The 24548-nt window shown below is 42.5% G+C and overlaps 1 protein-coding gene and 1 long non-coding RNA gene across 6 annotated transcripts in view; both read left to right on the forward strand.

The window, feature by feature from the left end:
• Positions 1-24548, forward strand: part of ITGBL1 (integrin subunit beta like 1) — a 244585-nt gene that overhangs the window by 177479 nt on the left and 42558 nt on the right. For 3 of the 5 annotated variants that reach the window (XM_081815178.1, XM_081815177.1, XM_081815179.1), the window contains exons 9-11: positions 16330-16476; positions 22956-23069; positions 23499-23580. In XM_081815178.1, the coding sequence (XP_081671304.1) occupies positions 16330-16476; positions 22956-23069; positions 23499-23580 (343 nt within the window). Of the gene's footprint in view, positions 1-16329; positions 16477-22955; positions 23070-23498; positions 24544-24548 lie in introns of those variants that run through there. The other 2 variants (XM_006736866.3, XM_081815180.1) reach the window with 2 other exon arrangements.
• LOC145720705 (uncharacterized) lies at positions 5-14091 on the forward strand. The gene is made up of 2 exons (XR_014143899.1): positions 5-1828; positions 3212-14091. It is a non-coding gene; the product is annotated as an uncharacterized LOC145720705 (long non-coding RNA).

Raw genomic sequence — 24548 nt, forward strand, 5'->3', positions numbered from 1 at the left:
GAGTGCTCCGCGTGTTCTCAGGCCTGCAGCCTGCCTGCAGCCCGGGTGGCCTGCCTTTCTCACCCTACTGCTTGCTTGCTTGCTTGTTTGTTTTTTTGTTTTGTTGGTTTTTTTTTAAGGAAACTCTGGGGCACCTGGGTGGCTCATTTGGTTGGGCCTCTGACTCTTGGTTTCGGCTCAAGTCATGATCTCAGGGTCCCGAGATCGAGTCCTGTGTTGGGCTTTGCGCTCGGGGAGTCTGCTTGGGATTCTGTCTCTCTCTGCCCTTCCCTCTGCTCATGCACTCTCTCTCAAATAAACAAATAAATAAAATATTTTAAAAAATAAAAAGGAAACTCTGCTAAAAAGAAGATCAACTTAAAGCAATATACAATTAGACCTAAGAGCATTATCTAATTAGGTTTGCAATGATCTTTATCTTCTTGGACCCTTGATTTAGGGCTATGTGAAGACACACAGTACGCTGGCGACAAAAGGTTGCTGAGATTATACAAGCTCCTGTGAAGTCAGTGACAGGTTTTGCTGCACCTGATCAGTTGAAAATGATGTTTATTGTTCTCTAATAAAAACCTGGGGTGGGGGGAAGGAGGTATTACCGACCTATGTGAAAAAAAGCAGTATGATTACACTCAAAGTTTACTTACAAAATCACAAAAAATAGACACTCCATTTCCATGATGGCTCAGAGACCCAACAGGAGCTGAATGACAGTTAAAAACAAACAAACAAAAAACTAGAGGGAGATAGAGATAGAAAGAAGTCAGTCAGCACGGAGTCCCGAGGCTGAATGTAACAATGCCTACCGAGCTCCACCCAGCTGAGGGGATGGGCCGCCATCATTCCCCTATTTCAGTCTTGCAAGACTTCCTGTGTCTGAGGTGATGTGTGCCAGCTCCAGTTCCACACAGCTCTCCGGTACAGTCCTGGTGAGCTGGGTGTGCAAGCCTACTCAAAGACTCTACCTCTCCTCAGACAATGATCGTAATGTAATTGGGTGGTGGTACTGGAAAAAAAAATCAAAATGCATGTCCAGCTTACCAAAGGTGGGGACACCATCTGTCTCACATCCATGCATGTCTCTCTGTTTTCTCTCTATCCAGCTATAAAACACTGGCCATTGGAGCAAACATACTTTCTTTCCTTTCTCCGGGAGCCAAAGGAAAAGGCCCTTTTTTTAAATAGGTCTTATGCCGGGTGTCTGTGTCCCCCAGCCCTGAGAGATTGCTCCTGCTTTCTTCAGGTCACAGATGGAACAGGGAGTGAGGTTGGAGGCGTTCATGTCTCCAAACTAAAAAGTGGTAGACCCGGGATTTGAGCTCTGATGTTCAGTTCACAGATCTTTCTCGGTACCACAGTTTTCCCCAGGGTGACATCAAACTGTTTTGACTTTTTGTCTATATTCTTTTTGGCTTGGATTTTTTTCTTCAGTGGTAATTACTAGAAATATCTAAGTAGATTATAGTCTTTTTTTTTTTTTCAGTAAGTGCCTTTATGTTTACTAACTCATTTAATTCTTACAGTGATACCTAAAGCCCACCTGGCACCTAGAAAGAACCACTGACATGTGTTTGCTCTTATGAGCATCATCATGTCTCTCACATGGAGTGTCTACCTCACATGGGTCTCCTTGCCCATCTGCCTTGGTAACTTGGTTGAAAGGGTTGATATTGTAGAAACCTATTACATCTACATACCCATTAAATTATATATGCCATTCCCTCAGTGAATCTGTCTCTCTGTCTCTCTCTCTCTCTGACTTTGGGGAGGAACTCAAAGCTGACAACAAATCTGTATAGCACCGTGCTAGATGAGATCAAACATTTACTAGGTAAGCGAGAGAATATCTCACAAGGTAATAATTTTTTTAGACTAATTCTTGACTCTGCTTGTCTACAGTCTGTATTTTGTCCATCTACCCAGAGTTATTGTGCCCCAGGGGGAACTGATTTCCACTAGCCAAAGTAGTAAAAGACCAATGTATAAACCAGAAAGCCAGTTATTTGATATACAATGAGAAATATAATTGTACCAGAGACTAGAACCCTTTGTAGAGAAACTCTACAAAGTAGAGTAAGTAAGATTCTGAGATAAGGATTTGAATGCAAGTAATTTACTGGAAGGGTGAAGGAGATTTTGGTAGGAGAGTGGGAAAGTGGAGGCAGTCAGTTACGATTGTGTTATCAATCCTGTTACTGCTGTGGTCAACTGGAGCTTCATCTGAGAACCGGAGATGAAACTCTGGGAGCCTGGGTAAAAGCACACAGTTCTTAGTTATCCATCAGTCGTGGGCTGAGGACTGCTTCTAGGAGGCATTATCTCCCCTGCCACACCCAGCATGCCTCAAAGGGACACACGGGATCTCAGAGCAGGCTTCTCTGGCTGGCCAAGACCTTGGGGCCGAGAACTCCAGGTGGCGGCAGGTTGAAGTCCCCAAAACAGTAAGGATGGTATTGGTGGGCACAATATCATCTGCCAAAGGATTACAACTCTCATGCCCGCTGATCTGAGTATCTTCTCTGGATGGTGCGGAGGACACACCAGCAGAGTCTTACTCTTTAATACTGTCTAGATTTTGCCAACCATCCAACCCAACCTTTCCTTAGACAGAATGTAACACCGTAGATTACACGAGAGTTATAGACATGCAGACACATCTTATCCTCCTGCTGTAGCCTTACTCATAATTTGGGAGATCCTTACTCACACTGTGAGAAATTAATTCTTGGGGGGTTGATCTTACCGAATAGAGATGGTATCATAGAATGTAATTATCAGAGGACAAAGGCGTTTTCAAGTTTGGGGAGAGGGTTGCTCCTGCTCAAGGGAGGGCCCCGCCCTGCCAGTGGTGGACAGATAGAAGCCAGATGTGCGGGCATCTTTGATCACTATAATGGGATGCATGCATTCCCTCAGGCTTTTTCTTAAATCTTAGCAACCAGCTCTAAAAAAATCACCTATGCATTTAATTTCATATTCTAAATTTTATTAACAAGATTTTATTGACCAAAGTTCTCTGAATACTTTTCAAGTATGTAAAGGGAAGAAGTCTTGGGAATTTTCCTAAAAAAATGTCTTAGGTTATGTATAATTTCACTTTAATAGTTGAATAATGTCCTTGAGAAATTTGGGGTTAGGATGATACTAGTATTTTAAAAGATTGTTTATAGGTGACAGTGATGTGTTTCTCTTACCCCCTTCTGCTTCATCAAAGCTCCTTGAGCTGACCAGCCCAGGTGACAGGACAGGCCATTAAATTCTGCCCCCTGTTCCTCCCTAGGGCTGATGCACACATCTTTATATATTCTAGTGAGTATTTTTTGCTTTTCTTGTCATTTACTTGTGAATCTTTACTCCTGATGGTCATTCCTATTGCTTGGGGTGGGATAGTTCCAGGAGGGAGAGGGAGAGATTTCCCTATCAATGGCCTACTCATGTTTATCCTAAGTAACCTACAGCTAGAAAAGCTACGTATAACTTACAGTCCACACATACACTCTGTTTAGTATTCCTCAACAAGACACTGTCTATTCTTCTTATTCATGTTAATTATAGTCTATAAAGTTGCTGTGAACACTGAATTAGCGAATACTGAATCATTGTTCCTGAGAGAAATACGGGGCCCTGTTCCTGCCTCTGGTCAGAGGATTTTCATTAACAGATCAATACATGCCCTTGTATTATGTATGTTTCTGTCTAAAGACACCTTGTGTAATATATAGCTGATTTGTTAATATTGAACTCATGGCCAACAGCCCTATAACTCACACCTGAATGGAGATTATGTAGCAGATGATTTCTCTGGAAGGCACATTACAGCCTTTTTGTACTTAGGTGCACAATGTAGCACTTTGGCACTCTACTTAGGGGACATCTTAAACATCAAAATCATCAGCAAAAAGCACAAAAATGTAAAAAGCAGGGCACTAAATATACTGCAGAAAGGACAGTTGTTTACAGTGTAAGAGCTGAAACAAGAGGTGGAGGGTGATCTTCTTTGACCTTAGCTGAGAACGTGAACCATTCTGCCTATGTGCCCCAATGACCTGGAAAATTTTCATGAGTATTGATTTCAGGGATACAAATACATTTTAGTGAGTAGGCAAAATCTCAAATACGGAATTTGCAGATAAATGAGAATCAGCTGTAATTCATGTTCTCACTGGGAACATTCCCTCCCACCATAGCTTTGCACTTGGGCTCAGAGTGTGATTTCCTTGGGCCAGCTAATAAAGGTACTGTGATTTTAATTTGTTTCTTTTCTGAGCACTGCTTTAAGGGAGGAATTACTCGAGCCTTGGTTATTATAGTCTTGAATTTCATCTATGTCTCAGCTGTTCTCTGGAAAGAAAATATAAGAGACATGCCATTAATTTACATGTTGGAATCTACAGTAACTTTAGGATTAAAGTATACAGCATGCCAAACCAAGTGATGAGGATATCACAAGTTCCTTGACTTCCCATGAACCTTTATGTAAATGTACTTTAATATTTAGAAATATAAATAGCAATATAGTACAGTAGTTAAGACTGCAGATGGGAGCCCAGCATTGGCTCTGACACTTACTAACATTATTTGAGATAGTTTACAAAACCTCCATTTCTCACCTATAAAATGATGATCATAATATACCTCTCTTATAGGGTTTCTGTAAGATTAGATGAGTTAATGCATATAAAGTACCCAGCATATATGTATCATACACATATGACATACATATATGTGACATACATATATACACACACATTAGATATTATTATTACTGGTATATATACATATAAAGAGAGTGACAGACATAACAAAGGCAGAATTTTATGCTGTGGACTACTGTAAACTCTATGAGATGTGTAACAGGGTTCCATGTTTGCTTATTAATTCCTTTTGTAACAACAGTTTATTATTCAGAACTGTGACTTTCTGGTGTTCAGTTTTAGATGGAATGAGTGTTTTCTCCTGTTCACTTTTTGCATAAAGCAGTCCTTCTCCTCACACTTGACAGTGAGCTACCAAATCCAAGTGGCCGCTGTGCATCTCAGAAGTATTTTTAGTGGTTCTTACTCAGCAGTACACCTTCTGTGGGGGATCTTCTCGTAGATTCCCCCAAGCATGGAAGAGCACAATTAGGAAGACACGGCCAGTGGGGTTCCTCAAGCCACAGTATGCATTGCCAATGTTTCTGTATTTCTCAGTATATCTAAAAATATCCTTTATCATAAGAAAAACGCCTCTTCTTATTTAGTAATACCTTATCATGCATATAGCACATAATGATAATTAAATCGGCAAATACTCATTGCATACTTATTCCATGTAAAGCCCTGCTTGGCCCCTGAAGCATACACATATCCTTAAATACTTTTCATTTCCTCGATGCCATTCTCTCTGACCTATATGCTTATAGCATTCCTCTTGGTTCAGTGTTAAGCCCGTGGAAACTCGCTCTACCTCCAGCCATTCCACATAACTGACTCTCCCTGAGGTTATTGATAAATCCTTGTTGCCCAAATCCCGGGTGATTTTCAATTCTCATTCCAGATGACCACATTAAAACACAGGGGTTGTAGTTACTCTGAAACCCCCATGAACTTGTCTCCCCTCTGGGCCTCAGAAACACCTGTCCCACCCGTTTCTTCTCCCACTTCTCATAACCACTTCATTTCTTTTCCTTGTTCCTCTTCCTGAGCCTACCCATAAATCTTAGTATTTCCCTTGAAATGGCTGGATGTCTTCTGCTGTTTGTTGTCCTCATGCCATCTCAGCCTCTCCCACATTCATCTTCAGGTCAGTCAAGATGATTTCTTAGCTCCATTCTCCTTAGCTCCAGACTCTTCAAATTCTAATTAAATATTTTCATATGGAAATTCTTCCAACTTCTGCTTGGTTGAAACTGAAGTTATCATTTATTTCTTCATTAATCCAGCAAATATTTATTGAGCCTCTACTCTTTGCTGGCACTGGAGATTTGGTGGTGAATCTACTGGGGCTTACAATCACGGGTGAAGGGCAGACATTGACAAAGGAATGACAATGAGCCAGATGTGCTGAATGGGGACATACGTAATGGGGGGATTTAACCTAGATTCTAATGCCTCCATATCTGGATAACACTGTATGATGCATAGTATGCGCTCTGCACATATTAACTGGCTGAACATGACACCTGCCATACTTGGTGGTAAGAGGATGGGTAGAACTCAGCCAGGTGTGGTGGTGGATATGACAGGGCAGTCACAGAGAACAGTGTGTGCGAGGCATCTGTAGGAAAGCGAGAGTGACATATCCAGGAACATTTGAGAACCAGAAACCCTGGATGGTTGGAGATTGGAAAGCAAACGGGAGAAAGGTGTGATATGTCTTAAAAACCATGTTAATGATTTGAGGTTTCGCTCAAAGGATGGTAGGAAGCCATAGAAGGGGTATATGATCCCTGTGGTGAAAAAGTACCTCTGGCTGGAGGGTGAAGTATTCATTGTTCGGAGGAGTTTGTTGGTAAGGCTGGTGGGCGAATATGGATGTTAGGAGAGTAGTCCTGGTGAGAGGTGAGGGTGTTTCAGCTAGGTAGTGGACGGTACACATGGAAAAACTTGGATGTGTTGGTGATGGCATTACCAACAATATGGACAACAGGCTAAGAAAACCCTCACCTTGCTGCAAGAGACTCTGACCCTCTGTTAAACTCCTAGTCCGGTTTCCTTGGAACAGATGAAGATAGTATACGCCAATGTTACCAGACAACATTGCTCATGGTAATAGTGATCTGTGATTGATAAATTTCAACTAGATTGGGAGGGAATATGACTGAACTCTAAATGTGTGATGGGAATGCCGTGCCCTGGTGGGGTTTCCGGGAGCTATGCTTAAGGAATCATTAGGAGAGATTTGGGCTCCTCTAGGGCATAAGGCTTCCTGTAAGCCAGGGAAGCCTCAACATCTGTGCCATATGGATCTCATCTCTGGGCCTCTGGGCTGTGTTATGATAAGAGAAGGTAATTCCCATACCACTGTATTGAGCTGTCATCCTCATGAATTGCTGCAAGGACTCGCATGCAGAGGAAAGTCTGGTACCGTCCTGCTGCCAAGATGTGGTTCCAGCCTCCTTTCCTTCCAGGGAGACTAGTGCCAAATGTCAGCTCAAAGGCTTAGCGGGGTCCCTGCTGCCCCAGGAGTATGAGCAGCATTTACAGAAATCCTTGATTAAGGGATGAGTGAAGGGCGGGATAGATTCAAGGATGAGTCCCAAGTATGAATCCCAAGTTTCTGATTTGAGTAATTGGATGGAGGAGACAGTGTTTTGTGGCACCAATTGTCTCCATCTTTTTAAAAAATGATTTCTTCAAAGAGGGCCATGGAGATGGAGAAATTTGGATGTGTTGTGACTTTGTCCCTTTTACCTGGCATTGTGTTCCTTAGCTTCGCTTCTCCTTGAGTAACTCATCATTTTTCCATTCTTCTGTTAGTCTTCCAAATTATCTCCTTTAGGGAGCCTTTCTGAAATTCTTCTGCACTTCCTCCATACTGCAATACCTTCATCGTAACATCACGCCATTTCACTACAAGTGTTCTTGTGTCTCTTTTCTTCAGATCTCTGTGCCTCTCTCTTTCTCTCTCTCATTACTCTATCCTCAAACTTAGGTTAAGGATTGATCCCAAGAAGTTTTTTTTTTCTTTGAATAAATTGAAAATTAACAGAGCCACAAATAAGGGGAGGTGGGGACAGAGAATAAAAGAGAGAGACAGAGACAGAGATCCAAGTTTGGAATCAGAGAATTCTTCAAGTGGGAATGATCATTTGACCTGAGCCTTGAACAGCTAATATTTAGATGTGTAGAGCTTGGGTGTGAAAATCATTTTGGGTTTGGGAGGGCTAAGCAAAGGCACAGAGATGAAAAAATATCTGATATGTTGAAGGAATGTATTTGTTTCATTTTCTTACTTCAGAGCTCATTCTCAGCTGCTCTTGAATCCATCCTTGGGGAGGATTTTTTTCAAACTACTCATTTATCGTGTACATTATTTTACTTCACTTATTTTATTTTGCTCATCTTTAGATGTTTGGACATTATAAAATATTTTACATTGTTTTTTTATTTTTCAACATTAAAACAACTAAAAATATAATGAAAAATATAAAGGACAAAATAAAAATCCTTCATAAATCTATCATTCAAGATAATGTCTGATGATATTTTGTTGTATTTCTTCCTACATTTTTATGAGGGATAGAACTTTTTTTTTAAACCTTGGTTTATGAATCTTCTCTGGCTATTTTGATATTTTGTCTGTAGAAAGTCCGCATTCTGTGGTGTGTGTGTGTGTGTGTGCACTCTGCTGCATTCTTTCAGAAAAGATTTAAGTGAGTAGAAGTCATCATTTTCTTATAAGCTAAGTGAGCATTACCACACAGCAAGATGAATGTGAATCTCCTATTCCGACAGACCAGGATTTGGATTCTGGCTCCATTTCCTACAAGCTGTAGTAACTTACACAGGTTATTTGGTCTCTGCCTTGGTACACTCACGTGTGTGGTAAGGATCATAATGCCCACCGATTTTCTTTATGGTGAGAAGGAGACATAAGGAATGAAACGTGCCTGCGACTGCAGGCCAAGTGGGCATCCAGGCATGCCCTGTGCATGCAATGGAAGCAAAAGATTGAAATATCCATCTTCAGGGGTGCCTGGGTGGCTCAGTCGTTAAGCATCTGCCTTCGGCTCAGGTCATGGTCCCAGGGTCCTGGGATCGAGCCCCGCATCGGGCTCCCTGCTCAGTGGGAAGCCTGCTTCTCCCTCTCCCACTCCCCCTGCTTGTGTTCCTGCTCTCACTGTCTCTCTCTCTCTGTCAAATAAATAAATAAATAAAATATTTTAAAAAAAATGAAATGTCCATCTTCAGAACAAGAGAAAACAATGCATCTGTCTTGGCTATCTTAAAGCATTAGCTGCGGAATTTTTGGAAGGAAGTTGGCATCATATGAATCATCAGTTCTGTGTTTCGTAGGAGTGGCAGTTCTTTGTACAAAACATTTAGTCTCCCCCTCACGTGGCAACCAGGGGTTAACTAATCTTACTAGTAGGAGTGTGTGAAACTCATTAATATCATCCATCTGGTGTGGCTTCAGAGGTGAACAAAACTGAAGGTCACTAATATGAGTCATTTTCTCCATTCACCGTCAGACTCCGAGCCATAGTTTGCGTGGTCTTTCACCTGGAGAGATGAACTAGAGCCCTGTGCATTGAGCATGTGGCCAGAGAGCCAAGCAGGGACAGCCTGAGTACTTTAGCAAACAAGGACTGAGTAAAACCAAATGCATCCATAAACCTACCAAATCAGCAGGCACATGAGAAATAATAACTAGCCCTGCTTATCTCCTCCTAACAGTAACACTGAAGATGATGAAACCAGTTCCAGTAGGTGGGGTAAATTAGCAATTGTACCTGAAGATGAATGTAAATAATTACATAATTCTAAGCCGTTCAGTTTTGATTACACCAAGATTACGACCTGAAAATGAGAGTCATGAAAATGACTGGCAAACAGAAGATTGGTATGAAGTAAGACCCTTCTTACTTTAATTAAATTATTGGTGAGTCACGTTCAATGATCGTAGACCACATGCGGACCTTCTCAAAACATCTTTATTAACAATGAAAATTGTATGTGGTCTGTAAGTGCATGGATTTTTTTAAATCAAGTATGTCACTACTGCAAAAAAAACATGCTCTGTCCAGAGTGATAATCCCTAAGAATTACTCACTTTTTAGTGGTGTTCGATTTTAAGATTTCATGAAGAAAATATATCCACATGTTGGCTCATGTGTGTTTAATTGTTTTAGGCTAATAGAAACTTAATCAGAGACCTCCGTCCTGTCCTCCATTTACCCGAGATAGGAATAGGAAATGGCCTGCTTATTGATTTTCTTCTTTCCTCTGGGTTCCTGGAATAGCTGCTGCCCATGGGTCCCATTGAAGAAACAAGAAGGGATAATGAAGAGCCACCTCTTAATTACACAATCAGCTCACATTTCTTCTGGGAGTTCTTTAGTTCATAGCTGTAAATTGAAGGAGAACATGCAGCCTGAGGATAATGAGGATAGTGACCCCTAGGTGCTGCGGGATTGCTCACATTGACCAAGGTCTCCAACCACTGACTCAAGCCAAGCCTCTCTTAGCTTGGGTAGCAGGGGGATTATCTCCAGATTATATCTTAAGTCACAAACCTCTTTTCTGAGTTCCTAAGTGTACCGGTCAGGACTGTAGGTAATTCACAGAAATATATCTGCAGGTTGTCACTCCAGGGATGGATGGTGAGGAGACTCCCCGAGAGCCATCAGTGTCCCACACATCTCTGTCTTTGCTTCTGCCCTTCCGGTGTGACTTTTATGGTCGTGCTCCTAGAAAGCCTCCAGTGTGTCTATCTTCTAGGGAAGAAAAAATGGGAGAGAAAAGGGCAAAGGGCAAAGAGTAAAGGACACATGCTGGCTGAGTCTGTCTCATTTTCTTTGGATGACAGTAGCTTTCCTGGAAACCTCACCCAAGAGATTTTCTCTTATATCTCATTTGTTAGAGCTGTGTCTTAGATCAAAAGGAGCCTGGGTAATCAAACATTTTCAGATGGGCATATTATCACCTCCCTGAAAAAAAAATGAGTGTCCCCCTAATATTAACAAGGGGAAAAGAGCATTGGGCAGGCAATATGGAGTACCTGATACAGTTAGATCCACTCATGGGTCATTTTCCTAGTTGAGAAACATCATTGCAGTATTTTAAGGAAATGTGTCTCAAAGCCAGTGAATTTCGTTGGAAATGGTCTTTGTCTAGAGCAGCACTGTCCAATAGAATTTTCAGAGATAATGGGAGTGTTCTGTATCTGCATCATTTTACCCAGGAGCCACCGGCCACACGTAGCTACCAGGCACTTGAAATGTGACTAGTGCACCTGAGACACTGCATTTAACATTTTTTATTTAACTTTTTTACTTAACTTTAATAAATTCAAATAGTCATGCATGACTAGTGACTAATATATTGGGCAACACAGGTCTGGAGCATCCTTGGTGAATATTTTGGTGTAGGGGAAGGGAAGAGAATAGGAAGAAAGAGCAAGGGTGGGGATACCAGATGCAAGGAGCTAAGTATCTGGGAGAGGTGAGTGGCTTTGGAAATGAAAATCGAATGGAAAATTACTCACCGGTGTGGAGACTTGGGAAGTCAAGTGAAGGCCGATTTAGTGTACTTCAAATAGTTCATTAGGCTGGATCTTTCTAAGGTTCATTCTAGAATGATCTGTTGTACATTTATTATATGAAGATAACTTACCACTACGGATTCTGCTACCCAGCAGACATGTTGTTCTTACTGAATGGTATATATGCATTATACTCCAATAAGTCTGCCACGGCTGGGTGCTTCATTTATAGGCCTAAGTGACAGCATAGTAGAGATGGTCTGGCAAAAGCTGACTGAAACTACTCTCATGGTCTTTTTTTTTTTGGACTCCAATTTTCAGCAACATTCCGCTCAGTGGGCCACCTTTATGGAATAGTTTCCCTTGTCCTTTTATAAAATTGTCTCATTGTCTTCCTTCTTTACTAGATGTTCCTACCTGTCCCGCTTCTCCTCCTCTACCCGAGCCCTAAATATTGGAGTTCCCTAAGATTTATTTCTCCCTAGGTGGACTCATTCACTTCCAGATGTTATCTATTTATTGGAAATTCCAGCATATATAACCTAGCCCTAACCTGTGAGCACCAGACTCGTGTCACCTGCTCCTGTGACCTGTCTACTTGGTTGATAAGAGCATCTCAGATACACGAGGTTCAAAGCAAGAGCTGATTTTCTGCTCCCAGCAATGCCCTCCTGCTGCTTCCATATCTAGCAAATAGCATCATGATTTATATTTCCCTAGCTAGAAAACTAGTCCGTCCTTTCTCACTCACCACGTCCAATCCAACACCAAGTCCCATAGGCACGACCCCCTCTGTCTACTCTCCTCATCGGTGCCTCCACCTTATCACCTTCCACGTGGACTGCTGCAACTCCGTCACTTTGCCCATACTTGGTGCCTCCCAATACACCTTAATCTCCCCCACCCAGTTGCCACGCTGAATTTGCAAATTGTAAATCATATCGTATCACTCTCTTGCATAACACCCTTCTATGATTTCCCATTTTTCTGAGAATAAAATTGAAACTCCTTACCAAGAATAGACAATTTCCTCTGTTCTCATTCCTGAATATTTCTCTGGCTTTGTTATTTATTCCATTTTTTTTCTTACTCAATTTTCTTTGAACACATTGACCTTTTTTCACTGCCTATAACATGCCAAGCTTTCTTATTCCAAGAACTTTTCATTAGCTTTCCTAGAACATTGGCTATCTTGGCTTCTTATCCCGTGGGTGTCACGGAGGGATACTTCTCTGACTACCTCTCTGACTACTCCAGTTAGCATTGTTCTCACTGTAGAATGCACTAGTGCCCTCTTTAGTTCTCCTACAGCTCAAGTGTTTTTGTGTCCTTTTCTCTACCCTCGTGAACTATAAGAACCATGACAATAGAACTAGTATGATGCCTGGTGCACAATCAATAGTTTCTCGAATGGATGCCTATATCATTAAAGTTTATTTTAAAAAGATTGTATAAAGATTTTAACAAAATTTGAGGTAAAGAAAAGCCACGTCAATGGCAAAACAAAACATTTAAATACCAATGCATTTTGACCATTGTCTGGGCTAGATGCCAACCTAATTTTGTGGAATGATGTGATGAATGAGCTAATAAACGAAAAACAATTTCCTTGATTATAAGGAAATCTTATATTTCCTATTTCTCCTATTTCCTTGAATATAAATTTTATATTAAATTACTTGCTGTGAGGAGCCATTTAGTTATTCTCAATGATATCCTAAGTTAAAGGGAGAATGGCTTTCTCTGCAATAGAGATTAAATGATTCCAATTATGTCAAATTGATGGAAATTGAAATTCTTACTAGCCCAGGGTCAGTAAGAAACGTGAACATTTGGGGGCGCCTGGATGGTTCAGTCAGTTAAGCGTCTGCCTTTGTCTCGGGTCATGATCCCAGGGTCTTGAGATCGAGCCCTATGTCGGGCTCCTTGCTCTGCGGGGAGCCTGCTTCTCCCTCTCCTCCCCACTTGTACTCTCTCACTGTCTCTCCTTCTCAAATAAATAAATAAAATATTTAAAAAAAAAAAAAGAAACGTGAACATTTGGAAAGTCCTGAGCTGGATGTAATTGGTGCATAGAAGTATCCCAGATTATCTGCCTCCCAAGATGGATGATGTTTTTTAACGTCTTAAATAGACCTCACTTTAAGTGGACTTTTGTTTTATTGGGGAAGTCAAGATATAATCAATTTAATAACTATTTTTTGTGTATGTAGCTCTTAGAGGGTACTGATTCTCTAACTTCACTGCATCCTACCAAATGCAAAAATAAAACAGAGCCATCCAAGAACTGTCCTTTGTCCTTCAGTGACAGTGTATTAACCAGATGACCTATAAACATGCCCTGGATTCAGTTTATGGTTCTCAGCTGAGATTTGTGGGGGGAAAAATGAAAAGGAGATTTTGTTAAAAAAAAAAGATTTCAGGGGCTCCTGGTGGCTCAGTTGGTTAACCGGCTGCCTTTGGCTCAGGTCATGATCCCAGGGTCCTGGGATTGAGCCCCGCATCGGGCTCCCTGCTCCACAGGGAGCCTACTTCTCCCTCTCCCACTCCTCCTGCTTATGTTCCCTCTCTCGCTGTGTCTCTCTCTGTCAGATAAATAAATAAAATCGTTTAAAAAATACTTCAATCTACAAGTATTGTTTTGAGGATTCACTATGTCTAAGGCCGTGTGCTTGGCACTCTGAAGGACTACAGTGATGAATCAGAAGTGATTCCTACTCTCAAGAAATTTACAGTCAGATAATGGGTTTATTTGACACATAACCAGATACCACAAAGTTCAAGACAAAGTTCCACAATAGAGGTGAAAAATAAGGTAGTATAGAAATTCAGAGGAGGAGACGATGAACTTCTCTTGGGGATATTAGAAAAAATATTAGAAAAATAATCATTAGAAAAAAATGTGTAGTCACGTTCCCTGAGCTTTGAAAATTATCAGGACCAGGCTATGTAGGGTAGGGAGAATGGGTTTCTATCTCAGCAAAGGCATGAAGTCAGAAAAGCCCAGGAAATGTACGCAGAACAACGAATAGATCAGTTTAAGTCAAGAAGTATATGCAAGGGGAGAAGAGAAGAGAGGGGGTGATGTTGGAAAAGTAGGGCAGGGTGTATTTCAGGAACCTAAAACGTAAGTAAGGCTAAGCAGGTCAACTTCATCCCAAAAGCATTAGGGAGCTGCACGGGGCTGGTGCTCAAGGCTATATGTGAGTGGAGTCACACTATGAGAAGCAGTGAGCACAACTGAAAGACCTGATAGGAGGTCTCTCAAAGGTTGTTGATGGTGACACAGGTGGACAGGTTCTGGCAACTCTTTAGAAGAGGGGTGTTAGAGAGATTCAAACTTGATTCAAAATAGTTTGAACTGGGTGAGTGGAAGGCTAGTTGCACCATTAAAAGAAATGGATACTACAGAAGAGCAACTGGGGGAAAAACAACTGTAGATGCAGGTCTAGAAGGGTCAGTTTGGATGCTAGTAGAATACAAAGTATGCGAGATGCTTGGGTTGCTCAGTCCGTTAAGCATCTGCCTTCAGCTCAGGTCATGATCCTGGAGTCCCGGGATTGAGCCCCGCATTGGGCTCCCTGCTCAGCAGGGAGTCTGCTTCTCCCTCTGCCATTCCCTCTGCTCATGCTCTCTCTCTCTCAAATAAATAAATAAAACCTTAAAAAAAAAAAAAAAAAAAAGAATACAAAGAATGCAATCCCGGGAGTGGACGTTAGGAAAAATTTAGAGGCTGGAGATACAGTCCTGTGATCATTGCCGCTATCTGAAAGCCTGTGATTTATGAATTTTTCAAAAGAGAGATTATGGAGAGATAAAAGAAGTTTCAGACTAGACAATCAGGGGATACTCTCATTAATTAGGTCAGGGGAAAAAAGTAGAAAAATAGACACAGGAGAAGTGTTGGAAGGAGGAGGGTCCCAGGTCATGAAAACCACTCTAGGAGAAACTTCTCAAGAAGAAAGTGTCCATGAATGCCAGCTGTATACCTTTAAACTACGCAGCAGTTAAAACTACCTATCATGTCTGCCATGCTTGATTTTGTATCCCCTGGTGCCTAGGAAAATGCTCTGCTCATCATCAGCAAAATTTTACCCAACAAATAGTTTTTTGGTTGTTCTGTTTGAAGAGACCTGGCTGTAAGGTAATGTACATACAGGTAAAAGAATGAAGCATTGGGGGTGCCTGGGTGGCTCAGTTGGTTAAGCGACTGCCTTCGGCTCAGGTCATGATCCTGGAGTCCTGGGATCGAGTCCCACATCGGGCTCCCGGCTCGGCGGGGAGCCTGCTTCTCCCTCTGATCCTATCCCCTCTCATGCTGTTTCTCTCTCTCTCTCTCAAATAAATAAATAAATAAATAAAATCTTAAAAAAAAAAAGAATGAAGCATTGGTTGAAAATAAGAAATTAAAGTGGCAGATGAGACAATGTAATGGGATGTTGGTGGCAAGCAATTAGATGGACTTTATGCTGGTGAGTGACTGTCATAAATAACAGTGTGATAGATACACCAAAAACTAGCCATCCCCAGAACCAGGAGCCAATGACAAAAACAAAAGGGGAAAAAAAAAGTCAAAGATACGAATCTAAGCCTTATGCTGCTTTTAAAATCTATACAATAAATCGACTTAAACTTATATCTGTTTTTACTAAGGGGAGGGTACAGAGATAAAGTAACATAATGCCATTCCTATGGAAGTTAACCTTTTGTTTTTTATTAGTAAACAATAGGAGGGCAATCAATAAATTCAGCGAGCCATGGTAACGTGACTAGCCTTGCAAATTGGTCTGGATGTCACGGCCAGCGCGATGAGGAAGCGCGCTGAGACTTCGTGCTGTTAAAAATGCAAATGAGGGAGTATCTTGTATCAAGGAAGGATGATAAAATTCCATTTTAAATCGTTTCAAGCTTTCTTTCTTTCTCAGACCGTCTCCTGTGCTACATTCAAATGTAGCATGTTAATCTGGAACTCGGTTGTGAAGCTCTTTTAAACAGTATGCCCAATTGCCTCTGTATAAAGGGAAGCGTGTTTGCTTGATAGGAAATGAGGTCCTTCGGCTTACGTATTTCTTTCTTAAGATCTGCGATTCCGCTGGATATTTACCCATCCCCCCCTCTCCCCCTCACCCCGCGATTGCTTCGCAGGCCACGGAACCTGCTCCTGTGGTCGCTGCGTGTGTGAGAGAGGCTGGTTCGGGGAGCTCTGCCAGCACCCGCGGAAGTGTAACCTGACGGAGGAACAAAGCAAGAGTTTGTGTGAGTCAGCGGACGGCATACTGTGCTCGGGGAAGGGTGAGTATCCCTGCCGGAGCTTGGACCGGGTCCCCGATCTGACGCATGGTTTGTACGGCCTCGCATACAACCCTCCCCAGACGGCACCTTGCAGGAATGAAAAGCATGCTGCCCTAGGCTTGTACCAGACTTCAGACTTGAAGGTTAACCGCATGACGCGTGGGTTCTAAGACAATGAAATGCGTGCGAAGGGTTTCCTGCGAAAAGGTCCTCAGCCACTTGCGTCCATCGTCGTGGCTCAGTGACCTGTAATTAATGTATAAAGAAGAAAAGACGACGAGATATAATGGGCGGTGAATGGACCTCCCAAAAGGCAGAGGGGTAATTGTTGAGTTCACCTGTGAAAATAGCGCAGCCCAGAACTGCAGAAAAGTGATCCCAAGTATCTGAACTGTCAGACACTGGATGATGTAGATGGGTGTGTGGAGGAGGGGAGGGCTGAAGGTGGGAGAAAGACAAAAGGGAAACTAAATATTTTGTTTCATAAAAAAGGAATGGAAGAGTCTATGGGTCTCAAAGTTCTGGCGTCATTTTCTTTGGCCTAAAAATCACCAATTTTCCAACCAAACATGTGTAATCTAATATATAACAAAAATCAAGCCTGCAGTGTGTTTATAATTTGCAAGGTGATTGAATAGGAGCCACCATCCCATTCGAACATTCACTACAGAAACAAATTCTAGAAGAATAGCAATCCCGCCCATTGTCCCCTGAAGTCCCCCAGAAAAGCAAAACAGATTTTTTTTTTTTTTTTTCTGAGAAAGAATACTGACAGATTAAATTTCAGGCACCTTGATGTTGATGTTTCTGTGTGAATTCTTGAAGGGACTTTAAAATCCTGTTCTCAGGGTGCATATGGGCTCATCTAGAAGGCTGTCACATTCCTCCTTGCTAGTGCCTAGGAAAATACCAGGAAGGTTCTGGAAGCTCACCAGTTTCTCAGTAACGTTCAGGAGCTGCCCTTCATGCATCTAGATGGCACAGGGTGTCCAGATTCTCTTCTTCAGCACAGAGGCCTCCTTGCCCAACGGACAGCCCTGTCCCCTTTTCAGACAAGGCACAGCTAGAGGTGAAGATGCCCTGCTTACCCTCAAGACTTTGTGTTCTGCTAAGGAAGCCGTGCCTTCCACCTAATGCAATGGTAACCGTCAGGTGGCAATCGAAGGAGTTTAAAGCAACCACTTTGTTCCCTGTTTGTTCTCTTATTAAATTCGTTCTAATTCCAACTCCCAGATGAATCTAGCACCAGTCTGTCTGTCAGGGGCTCTCAATGCCTGGAAACACCTGCTTTAGGTTCAAGTTCTGTTGGGAGAGCCAGAAAGGGTGAAAGAATTGTGGAGGAGGAGATTAACAAAGAAAACAGGAAAGGAAGTAGGGATGGATTTAACCTTTCAGGGGGAAACTGGCGGGGGGGGGGGGGGAAGAAATGTTATCAGATCAGAAGGCAGTGTCCTGCAAATAACCGAGGGGTGAGAATGATTAACCTTGTCTGAATTCGATTTCTTCTTTCTGAGTACAGCTCTAAACACAGAGCTCTAAAGCTTAGATTTTTTTGTTAGTTGGTTTTCCATAATGGCATTATTGTTGGAATGAGGATAGTAAATTTTCCCAGAAACTCTACAGAATGAGGATTCCCAGTCATATTAAAACGTTAGTGTGCTCGTTAATATTAGTTTACTTTAAAAAATCAGCCACTTTGGGAGTGTGTGTGTGTGTGTGTATTTACTAGACACACTGTGGAATCATTAACGTTGTCCACGAGCAGGCCTTGGCTAAGTCATGTCCACTGGCAGGTACAGGCAGAAAGCACAAAGCCGTGCTCACCCAGATAGCAAATACCAGTCTGTCGTTTGCTACACTGAATTTCATACAAAGAGGAGCCGTTTCTTTTGAAGAAATGAACGTTCTTTTTTAAAGCCATTACTTTCTGAGGAGAGTCTTACTCTTCAGCATCACAAATGCAGAAAATGCAAAAAGAATAGCTTGACTAAATGTTGACCCAAAGGCATTTCCTCAAAACAAAACAGAACAAGGAAATCTCTCTAGTTAATGCCTTCTCAAATTGTTTGCTTTGGGTGATGGTAATATATCCGGAGATCAATGAAGGGTTGAAAGTCTATTTGTCTAAGCGGTTTATCCTTCAGTGAGTAGAGAGTTTCAGAGTCGTTAAACTCAGAAGAGAATGTGAAAGCTGTCCGGAGGCTGTACGTTTTGAGGCTGGTGTTAGTGCTGATGGCGGGCCTTCCCCCTGTTGGCAGCGTCTGGCTCTGGCCTCTTTCTCTCCTCCTGTTCTGGAGAGTTCTGTGCTGGATTATACAGGAAGAAAGGGGCTAAGATCATGAAACTGTAGGCACAGAGGAGAATGGGGGTGCAGCCGTTATTCCTGTCCCCATGGAAGGTGCCACTCCAACCCCACCCCAAGAACCACAGGAAAAGTAGTCCAGGAAGTAGACTAACGGTCTTCTAACATGGTGGCAAGATAGAGGAGTGGGCCTTGACCAGGACCATGTATTTCTTGATCTCATGGACTTGCCAGAATTCCACATACTTTTTCTCAAATTTGCAAACGAAAACCCCTCACCCTGATGATCGCAGAGGAAGTTGGAGCCTTTCTCTTTCTCCAAATATGGGACAGGCATGTGCAGTAAGCCTGAGGTGACTGCCATCTAAGTGTTTCCACCAGAAAGACAAGTCTGGAACATGCGCTTCCCGTGAGCTGTGAATAAAGCTGTCACCTCAGGAGACGATGAAGAAATAGCATTTTATTTCTTTACAAATTGATAGCCAAGACAACAAATCACTCCATAGAAAAATTGAACACAAGATACATTGTGGTGACCTTCGTAACAGATGCAGTAGTTAGTACGATCGTGAGAAGTCCCTGCTGGCATGTCAGGTTACAGCATTTTGTCAGGCTTGATGAACGAAAAGGAAAGTCCAACTTTATTAATGGGACCGCCAACAAAGGTGCCTTGCCCTTAGACTCAAATTGTTTCTGTGAACAGCCAGAGGGATGAGCTTAGAGCCAGGTGTCCCCTGAGTGTAGCCACCTTTGCGGAATACATGACGTAATTCATAGGCTGTTTGTTTGGGGATTTATTTATTTGGATCCAAGAGTACCCAACAGCCTTTCTACCTTCATAACTTCAACCTAGATCCGGGTTGTCACCTGTAATATCTTAAAGCTGCTGTTGTGTGACGATGACTGTGTTGTGTATCATTGGATGTCTCCTTAAACTCTCCCAAGGACACTTGCTGAGTCCTGCATCAGCCGTGGATGTCACGGTGCGCATGCCCACCCGCCTGTCATCCCCTCTACTCCACCCAGGCTCGTCCTCCACCCCCAGGAAAGGGGAAGAGTACCAGTTGCCCTTCAAAAACCAGCTTTAGCCCAGTGTTCTAGTTGCTTCCCCTGATGCGGCTGTCTCGTCAGAGCTGTGAGAACACACAACTCATTTTTTGAAACTATGTGGAAGTTTTTCCTGTGAGGGGCATTATGGATAGGTAGGTAGGTAGACAGAAGAACAGACTGAGTCAGATTGAAACCTTGGGATGACTGTTGTTTCTGGCCCCCGTGGCCCTGGGCAATCCCCTTATCCTGTCTGTACTTCCATTTTCTCATCTTTGTTTGAAGGCAGGAGAATTTCATTTCCTTCCCCTTCTTAAGTCCTAAGGATGCTTTGAAGACAAATGAGAAAATGCAGCTGGTTCCCCGGGAAATGGAAGCCAATAAGAAGCACAGAAGAGAGATCGGCGCCCTCTTGCGGGTCCTTATAGCGAGAAAGAAAGTAAATGGGTTAGTGATATTGCGGTCCTGGACTTACTACCCGGGAGCTCCTGCCTGCATGATCCAGCTTCTCCTATGGCTGGACTGGCCTCATGGGTGTGAGTGGGTCCCAGCCAGCTGAGCTAAACAGTTGGTCACCTCTTGGCAGTCATGTGGCCTGTGTGTGTCCGACAGAATCCTCTCCCTCAGTTTTTCCCTTTGCAGAGACAGGCATTTTGACCTCTGGTTATCGATGAAAACAGCCAGAGCATAGACAAAGGCTATAAGAGGTCCTCATAACTATCCCACTGTGTTATTACATGCGAGGCTATTCCTAGTTTCACAAGCTGTGGAAGAATTTCCGACCTCTAAGATACACTGAGAATTGACAAACAGGAAAGGAGCAACACAGCTGGGGAAGATGCTGACCAAGAAAGCTAGTTTTCACAGCACACACAAAAACCAATCCGCATTTTGCATTCTAAGTATTTCAGTAACTAGTAGACTTTGGGAACTGGGATTTACTTGTCAAACGGTCTATCAGTGTATACCATATTAACTTTAGCTGAGCTTATCAGTTTTGGGAAACTACGTTGATATGGCCTGAAGCTAAGCATTTCAGAAGCTAGAGCAGCAATGAGAATAGTTTCAGAGCCAGGGGATAAGTTTAAAAGTGAAATGTGAGATCTTCTCATGAATTGTGACCAAATAAAAGAAGATATCCTAGGTGTGATACACGAATATCATGGACATATAAAGTCATTTGCTTCTGCTTCTTTCTAGAACTAATTTTGCAATATAAGGGAGGCACTATTTTAGAAAAAACTAAAACCAGTCAAATTCTGCAAATAATTAATCTTCCTCTACTCGTGGAAAGAAGGCACTAAATACGGTGCCTTCTGAGGAAATTGCAACGAAAAGTCAATGAAACGCCCCAAGTTTTCTTTGTTGTAGATATATCGCTAACCACCTGCTAAATGAGTAGTTGTATGTTGAACATTTCTGTGCCTACGAAGATCAAAAGACAGTACTTGAAGTGAAGTTAAATACACTTCTAAACTAAGGAAGCTCTCTACCTGGATGTAGCCAAGAAGGAGCCACCATCCCTCACGGACTGACCAGGAGGCTCAGCTCCTGGGTCCTATGCAGCCTGCCAGTCACTCATCAGAAGCGAGAGATGTCTAGACTGTGCTCAAGAGCGTGCAGCTCATCCTAGACCCTCAGGAAAACAGTCCAGACTAAATGAAATCATGCTGTGCTTAAGCAAGGAGTTGATCAGTGTAAACACAGTTGTCAGCCTATCACTAATTCAGACCCGCCCCTTACCTTGAGAAGCGTAACAAGGCATGTCACACGTTTAATTTGGCCATTGGGGATTCTTATAGCTAAATGCATATGCCAGTTTCCGTATGAAATATCACCAAGTGCCTGAGGCACGGGACCTGTTTATATGAATCCTTTCATGATATCTATGGCAAATATTCCTTTCTCTAACCACTTTTATCTCCCAGCTTGCACACTCATTTCTCAATCACTGTGTCTCACAGAGGCACTAATTAGTGATTGGTCCCCACCCCGCTCCCATTACATTTTGAACTTAACAAGTCTGGAATTTTGTCAAATATAATCAAAATGCTTTTTCTCCTTCACATTCTCTTAAGGTGATTTTTGACCTGAAACATGTAGTGATAGCCCTCATTTAGTAAAAGGAAATCACATTGGGAAGGAACATCCAAGCCAAAGACATAGAAGGAAGGGGAAGTCCTTTTGATGTGTGTTTCCTTTTCAATTTTAAAGTTCTCTTTACTGCCGCTATAGAAGTCATTTTGCCATGTGAGGGTTTTTGAGCCTGTCATGTAAGGACGCGTAGACCAAGAGAACTTTCTTCTCTTTGTGAGATCATTTAATTCGTGTGTTTTTTCTCCTTTTAAATATACCATTCATAAAATTGTTTTTCAGTACACCAAGATATTTTTAATAGCAGAAGTGGAAGTTTCTTACTGGTAGGAAATAAAAAGAGGGGAAATGGGTGAAGTGATGAGAAAGTTGGCAGAGCTTCATAGAAGATGAACTTTTTGGGGGAGATTAGAGCTCTCCTTGATCGTGGCAGGGGGTCCCCGGGGTGAGAGCCCATAAGTCAGATGCCCACGAGTAGTCGTGTGTGCATTTGGAGCACATTGACGAGCCGCCCAATACGCAGGTGTGTCCCTCCTTTCACAAAATCATGTAGACAAAAATCCAAAAGTAGAAGCCCAATAATTTAGTAGTAATTTTAATTATAAAATGCATCCTTATTTACTAGAACTTACCGTTCAGGTCCTTTAAAGAGCAGACACTTTTAAAACATGATTCAACTCAGGAAAACAAAAAAGAGAGAGAGAGAGAGAAGCATCTGTTTTTGAACACCTTTTTGGAAGGCCATCTCTAAGAATCAGCACATTCTGCTCTTACTGACATTTCAACCGGACTAGGCCATGGAACATTTGCTCAAGGCTAATTGCAACTGTCTAGATCCATAATGAAGCCTTTCCTGGATGACCTTTATGAATTGTGGTAAGTAAAGCTCCCCTCTGAGCAACAGGCTCTTCAATAAACTGGTACCTTGGGAAGATGGGTTTTTAGAAGCCTGTTGTCCGTGCGTTGACGGTGTTCTATTCTAGACAGCAACCTTTAGTTACATGCTGACAGCAAGTCGTGCCCTTTGTGATTTCAGGTTCTTGCCACTGTGGAAAGTGCATTTGCTCTGCGGAAGAGGGGTATATTTCCGGAGAACTCTGTGACTGTGACGACAGGGACTGTGACAAGCACGACGGCCTCGTTTGCACAGGTGTGGTATGACCTGCTCTGCTCGCCCCATACCCCCGCTCGGGGGAAAGACCAGCAGCGCCCGCCCTGTGGTGCCTGCCGCCCATGGCTGTGTGGTCGGGGCTGCTTCCCGGTTATTGAGTCCTGAGGACTGCTTATAAAACATGTGCTTAAACAAGCTCCAGGGGAAAGAGAGATGGAGGCAAAGCCCAGCTGGAATGGAACAGGGTGGGCACTACTGGATGGATACTGCCTAGCTGGTGGCACCAAGTGGATGCCAGCAATCATTTGAAAGATCAGATTCCCCATAGCTGTTTAATGAGATCATAATAAGGTGGCTGCAGAGGATGAATGGGATGGCTGCGACTATGAGCGGCTGTGGTTGATAAGAACATTTTTTAACTTGGTGCATTTCGGTCATGATGGTGATCCCCCGTGTATTTCCTTGCAGGGAATGGAATCTGTAATTGCGGGAACTGTGAGTGCTGGGATGGATGGAACGGAAATGCATGTGAAATCTGGCTTGGCACAGAGTATCCTTAACAGTTACATAGGAGAGGACTGGAGTCTTTCCTTTTCCATTAGAACAATATAAATGCAAAGGCAACCCTATATAATCACCACTAGGACAGGTCAAAGAGACTATTGTATGTTTTTCTGTTTCTGAATGCCTGCATGAAGTCCGGGTCCCTATTAAAAAATGAATTAAGCAAAGTCTGATGTAAATAACGCCAGAAAGAATGTCTCTTCCAGAATTTACATCAGTGGTTCTCAACAAGGGTGACTCTGCCATCCGGAAAACACTTGGCAATGTGTACAGTTTCAATCGTCACACTGGGTGGGATGGGAGGGCATGCTACAGGCCTCTAATGGGTAGAGGCCAGGGATGCTGCTTAAACATCCTACGGTGCCCAGGACGGCCCCCACGACAAAAAGTTAGCGGACTCCAATCGTTAATAGCGCCGGAGTTGAGAAACGTTGAATTACATGGTCCTTAGACATGCATATCCCTCACAAGAAAGACCCCATGAGAATCTAAGGAAATACCCTCACATAAATCCATCGATCATATTTTTTTGCAGGAATCCCTGTCACTCAGCATTTCTCTGTGGGGACAATAAAGACAGGCACACATAAGGGAAAATGTCAGGGGGCGGGGGAGGTGGGGGGCAGAGGGCGGATCACCAGTGCTTTTTAAAGAAAAAGACTGGTCAGTTTTAGCCAGTAAGTCATTCGTCTGATCTCACTTTAAACTCACAAAAGAAGATTCTCTCAGGAAGGAAGTATGAAAAATGTACAGTTTGACATTTTTAATAAATAGTTACGTAAGTTGCTTACAATCTGCGTCAATATATATTTGCCTACTGCTGATTAACAACAACACAAAATGAATTGGTATTCAGGGGCACCTTACGTTCCTAGATCCCTTTTTAAACTGGGCAGGGGTAGGAGTATAAGCTCTTTGATTTTTCACTATTTAAATTATTCCATGGTAACTTGC

This window comes from Leptonychotes weddellii, chromosome 3 (assembly GCF_054177405.1).
Source record: "Leptonychotes weddellii isolate Sample4059 chromosome 3, ASM5417740v2, whole genome shotgun sequence".
Classification (NCBI taxonomy): Eukaryota; Metazoa; Chordata; class Mammalia; order Carnivora; family Phocidae; genus Leptonychotes; species Leptonychotes weddellii.